This window comes from Octopus bimaculoides, chromosome 1, assembly GCF_001194135.2.
Source record: "Octopus bimaculoides isolate UCB-OBI-ISO-001 chromosome 1, ASM119413v2, whole genome shotgun sequence".
NCBI lineage: Eukaryota > Metazoa > Mollusca > Cephalopoda > Octopoda > Octopodidae > Octopus > Octopus bimaculoides.
This window is the reverse complement of record NC_068981.1, coordinates 20,393,324-20,399,428: the sequence shown is the minus strand read 5'-3', so window position 1 is coordinate 20,399,428 and position 6,105 is coordinate 20,393,324. Positions and strand designations below refer to the sequence as shown.

At 34.0% G+C, this 6,105-nt stretch overlaps 1 protein-coding gene across 2 annotated transcripts in view; it reads right to left on the bottom strand.

The window, feature by feature from the left end:
- The window catches only part of LOC106873594 (low-density lipoprotein receptor-related protein 6), a 699,058-nt gene that overhangs the window by 64,633 nt on the left and 628,320 nt on the right, over positions 1-6,105 (bottom strand). For both annotated transcript variants that reach the window (XM_052965592.1, XM_052965587.1), the window contains exon 10: positions 4,879-5,065. In XM_052965592.1, the coding sequence (XP_052821552.1) occupies positions 4,879-5,065 (187 nt within the window). The remainder of the gene's footprint in view (positions 1-4,878; positions 5,066-6,105) is intronic.

Sequence of the window (6,105 nt, the reverse complement as noted above, 5' to 3'; positions counted from 1 at the left end):
GCACTTGACTACTAGTTTTGTTTACTGATCCTAGAACGTAAAGAACTGGAAGAAATACTGCAAAGCATTTCCTCAAATGCTTTAATGTTTCTGCCTTCATAATAATAATGATGATGATGATGATGGTGATAGTGATGGTGATGATGATGATGATGATAATTGTCATCATCATCATCATCATCATCATCACTGTTTATTTCTTTAACTCTTTAATTATTAAATTATTTGGTATGAGGGTCATTTATCTCACTCTTGTGACATATTCACTAACCTCTGTCACATCTGTCCAGTTCTTTAAATGGTCAGTTCTTTATTACATGATCAGTTTGTTTTATTACTTATATTTGTTAATTTCTGTGTTTATTTTAATTAATTAATTTATTATTAAATTAATTAATTCTATTTAGTATATGTTTGAGAATTTCTTTGAGAAATAACAGAATAGAGAAAACAAGCCTTCATTAACACTTCATTACACACAGACACACCTACACATATACAAACACACACAAACACACACACACACGCATGCATGCACACACACGCACACACATATACAATCATACAAGTACACTTGCAAACACACACGTTTAAGCACACATGCAAACACACTTACAAGTACACAAAGAAACATGTAGAATACACTGGAAATGTGTGTGTGTGATGTGGTGCTTTCTAGCCACAAATCAACTCTGATCTATGTGTTCCCATATTTCATATACTGTGTAAGATTTTGTCCTGTATTTGCCTCCATTCTTCTCTTTACCCTTCATCACTTTTTTTTATGTAAACCCCCATACAGATTGTAAATTGTCCTTGTAATGTCCTCCTCACCACTTGCCTCAGAGGGAATAACCATTATTATTATTACCCTTATTACCTCTGCCTTAGCAAAGGTGGAGGTATTGTTTTCAGTTGTGTTTGTTTGTTTGTTTGTCCGTGGACAAGATATCTCAAGAACCGCTGGATAGATTCGGATGAAACTTTCAGGGATGTTTGGCCTTGTGACTGGCACGGTCTCATTAGATTTTGGGATCAATCTGGTACCAGACAAGGATTCTGGATTATTTTTCCAATTTTTTTTACTTGTATTTTTACTTTTTTTTACATGTATGTGTAAAATCACACAGTACACGCACACACATATACACATTTTCAGCATTGAACATTACTATCCGATTTCCATCGTATACACACACGCTGGGGCTATGGAATTTTTAGATGTGGAAGAGGTGGGGGAAAAAAACGATGGAGGTGTTAATGGGCATCACTTCACAAAAGTTCCAGGACTGCTTTGAACACTGGAAAATGCATCTAGACTCTAATACATTGCTTCAAATGGAGAAAATTTTGAAGGAGATAAAAGTGTAAACATGTAAAATTAAGTTAATAAAATAATATAAAATTCTGGTTTCTTTTGGGTACCGCCTCATATGAATGATTTTATTGTATGAATGAATGGGCAAAATATTTAAAAAAAAAAAGCACACTAGGGGAATGGGTCCAAACAGAAGGCTTTGCTCAGGTTTACAAGGGATTCAAAGGTGCTTACATCATGGATGAATTCTACTGAATGACCTGGTGGAGGACCAAGTAGATGATATGTGAAAAGAGGATGAGAAAATAAGCTTCAAATGTAAGAATCAGGAGAGGAAGTTAGAGTTGTAAGCTGCTCTAATCCAATCTAAGAGGCATTTTCTTAAACGTGTTGGTCTTCCTTATTAGTTTTTATTTGAATTTTATTTGTATTTATCTATTGATAATTGTATACACACACACACACACACACACACGTATATATATATTGTATATATTTATTTGCTTCAAAATTTTAAGGTCTTTATATTTTGTATAACACACTTTCTGCAAGCCACTTCGTTTTTATATAACAGTATTTGCATATTCTGACACATCCTATAAAACCTCCTGTAACATATTGTTGTATGAATGAGACTCTTGTGACCAATAAATGAGAGAATTAATATTATTATTATTATTATTACTATCATATTATTGTTGTTGCTGTTGTTGTTATTATATGGTAGTAGAATACATTAAGTTGGAAATCTGTGATTTAATCAAATATTCTAAAATAACTATTTCTTCAAAGAATTTTAGAATGTGGTCATCAACAATTTCGATATGAATTAAAATAAACCTTACAGTGTAGCCATAAACAGGTATAGATACACACAGTCAGATTTAACCCAATACATGCATGCACTTGTGTACATATGTATATATCCTCACACAAACACACATACAAATACAGATATATATATATAAAAGCATTCATACACACACACACATACACATGCATATACATATAGGTACACACACACACAACACACACAAATATATATACACACAGAAATAGAATCATGTTGTTAGAAATATAGGCTACACATAGAAGTGCAAGCAAACATTGGGTTGAATCAAAATTTTTTTGATTTTTGCTGATGGTTTTTAGCAACTTGCATCTCCATGTTATATCATTACTTTAATACAACTTATTGTCCAATCATTGCTTAGTTGTTTATTCTTTATTTTCACCATCATCATTTAACATCTGTTTTCCAAGCTGGTATGGGTTGGATGGTTTGACAGAAGCTGACCAGCTGAAGGGCTGTCCATAGCTTGCACTGGGTACACCTTATAGAGGTTCTCCTGACACCTTTTCTACATATTAAGCAGGGCCATCTCCCTTGAGGTTTTTTGAGATTTGTCTGTTTTCCTACTTATCAATACTTTGGTCTTTGATAAATTAACTCTAAGGCTCTTTGATTCCAGACCTTGCTTCTATACTTGAAATTTCTTCTCTAGTTTGGTAAATATTTATTGTTTATTTTACAGGTTTGGTAATGAGTAATCTAAAAATTACAATTAGAGCCATTTTGTGCTACATGCAGGGAAAAGGACCAAGTGGGTGACAGCAAAAGAAATTAACGATGTGGAAAGCCCAGGAACTGTCAACAAATGTGTGGTACAAAACTGGTTCACACATTTCAAAGAAGGTGACATCAACCTCAATGACAATCTGAGGTCAGGGAGACCTTCAGTTGTGGAAGATGAGGCCTTGCTGGAAATAGCTAAGCAACAGCCAAGCTCAAGCATTCATATATTGTTGGCAGAACTTGGTCCTTTACAAAGCACTATCAGTTGATACCTCCATTAGCTTCGCCTTGTGAACAGATAGTTAAGAAACTCCTCATGAACTGACTAATGATCAGGTTCAATGACATGTGAACATTTGTAGACAATTGCTGGAAAATCATTGAGATGCCCGTTTCTGGTGTCAAATTGTAACTGGGGATGGAAATGCATCTATAATCCTAGTAAGAGAAATTAGTGGCGTTCAGTGTGGTTTGAATGGAAGGTCATACTGTGAACACTAACTTTTATGCTTTACAACTGCAGCAAGTATATGAAGCTTTGGAAGCCTGTTTCCCAGTATTGGTCAGTCAAATACACACACTTCTAGAGCATGACAATGTTCCAGCACACACTACCAATGTGTACATAAACTTGAGGAACTCAGCACAGACTTGAGGAACTTGAGGAGCTGGAAGTGCTGTCCCACCTTGCCTAAAATCTAAATACCTTGCACCATCAGATTACCACCTTTTCTGAGTCATGGCTCATTTCCTGCATGGTAGAGATTCAACAATGTGGATGAGGTTGAAAACGTGTGTAGGGAGTTCTCTGCTTCTAAACCAGCCAAATGGTGTAAGCATGGAATTGAGCATCTGGCACAATGATGGCAACAGACAATGGAATGTAATAGGATATATTTTAATGAATAAACACTCTACGTATGTAATTTTTCTGAACTATTAATTAAAACTTGAAACAACATTTAACTCAACCTGGTATATAAACATAGACATAGATAGACACTGAACTTCACAACTATATCAGACAAAAATATAATGGATGTAGCAAATAGTTTAACCATCTTACTACAAACAGACAACTTTTATAAATTCTGATAGTCATTCACAGAAACCACATATTGTTGGAGTGGGGACAGTATCAAGAAAGATTATTCTCCTTTTTTAGTGTCTGAAAACACTTTAATTTTGAAAACCATACAGTGTACCAATTGTCTTTTTACTTGCACCCCCTCCAAATACATATATGTAAGGTAGCCAAATGGGCAAGTCATGATAGATTGTCTTGTGATATTCATTCTAGCTCTTTGTGATCAGAGTTCAAATATTACACAGTCAACTTTGCCTTTTATATTTTTGGTATCAATAAATAAAGTACTAGTCATGTACTGCAGTTTATTCTCTTCTTTCTATTTCTCCTTCCTTCTGTTTGTTTATCTGCCTTTCTGGAAAAAATTAGCTGAGATCTGATCTGGAGAGGAATGAGCTATGGCAGGTCTATGAATGCTTAAGACATGTGTTTCATAGCAGTATTTCTACAACTCCATCAAGAGTTGAAAGACCCTCCACACACATAGACACGTGTAGATACATTAAGATGTACACACTCACATACAAGGGACACACTCACATACCATAAAACAACAAAGGAGCCTCTGTTGAGTTACTGAAAGAATCCATATGTAATCGTTTGACATGCTAGAAATTGCAGCCAAATCTTCCTCAAATCACATTCCATTCTATCATGTTCAATAAGGAAAGAACACATTAAATAATGTAGTGTTACATATATAAAAAAAAAAGAAGATGATCATGACTAGAATACCTGCTATCATAAGTCAACTTGACTATGGTTGACCTGGTGCTTAATAACAACAACAACACACAAATACAGTGCTAGGAGCACAGACACATGATCCTTTCTTTAAGTAATTGCAAAAAAAACAAAAACAAAAACAAACAAAAATACACCAAACAAACAACTCACCCATTCTGGTTATCAATAGTGATGCCACGAGGCTTCTGTAAGTCAGTAATAATGGTTTGCCGTATTCTACCATCCAAACTAATCATCTCAATGGTATGAGAAGAACAGGTTGACCCATCAACTCCATGGAAGTCTAGACCAAGGTTAGTGAAGTACAGACGTCTCTGTAACCAATCAATTGCTAAACCTGTGAGAAATGAAAGTAATTCTTTAGCTACTATATTGTCAACCCCTGTTATAGGGTGATGAAGAAATAGAATAGTGATATATATTTATGGTATATAAACACAGTATATAAAGTAGTTTGAGGTTACTATAATACATAAATAAAACATATAGAGTAGCATGAAGTTGTTTGAACTTAGCCATTACTCACAAGTGAGTATAACTTGATAGCTAGTATCATACTTTTGCTAATTGTTTTAGGTGCCTATGTTGTTGTGAAGAGACATAGACACTATTTGCATTATACTGCACTTGACTCAGTGGAACATTTAGGATGTGGCCAGCTGGAGGGAGAGTGGGTTATATGTCTGTTGGTACACATTTTCTGATGAGCAGACTGGAGTAATGTAAAATGATGTGCTTTGCTGAAGGATACAATGCACTGCCTAGTCCCCAAATCAAGCTCATGACTTTATGACTGTAAGTTCAACACTCCTAATGACTAGGCCATGCTTTTTCACTAAGGTTACTATGATACATAAAAATAGCTTATAAAATAATAAGAAATAAAGTAATAAGTTATTAGTGTGGAGGTGTGAATATACACACACATAAGGCTAGCAGATAGTGCCTTAAAATGCAGTCACTGCAGCTGAGACTGTCATTCACCTGTAAGTCTGTATGATCACAGCAGATGCTGCTCTGCCAACAAAATTGAAGCAAGCTTTTCCAGGAACAGATCCATGGTCTTGCAAGACTAACAGATGCCTCTGATATATAAATATAAAATTATAGTTTCAGAGTTTATAGAGTAGTGAGGAGAAACAGTGTAATGGTAAGTTACAATGATAAATAAACAAAATTTGAAAAGAAGAGGAAATATAATAACAATAAGTTTTTATATAATATAAAGAGATTTTATAAAATGGCAAAATGAAATAAAGTAATAAGTTACTATGATATATATATGCATATATTTATATATTATTTATATTATATTATATTATATTATATTATATTATATTATATTATATTATATATATATATATATATATATATATA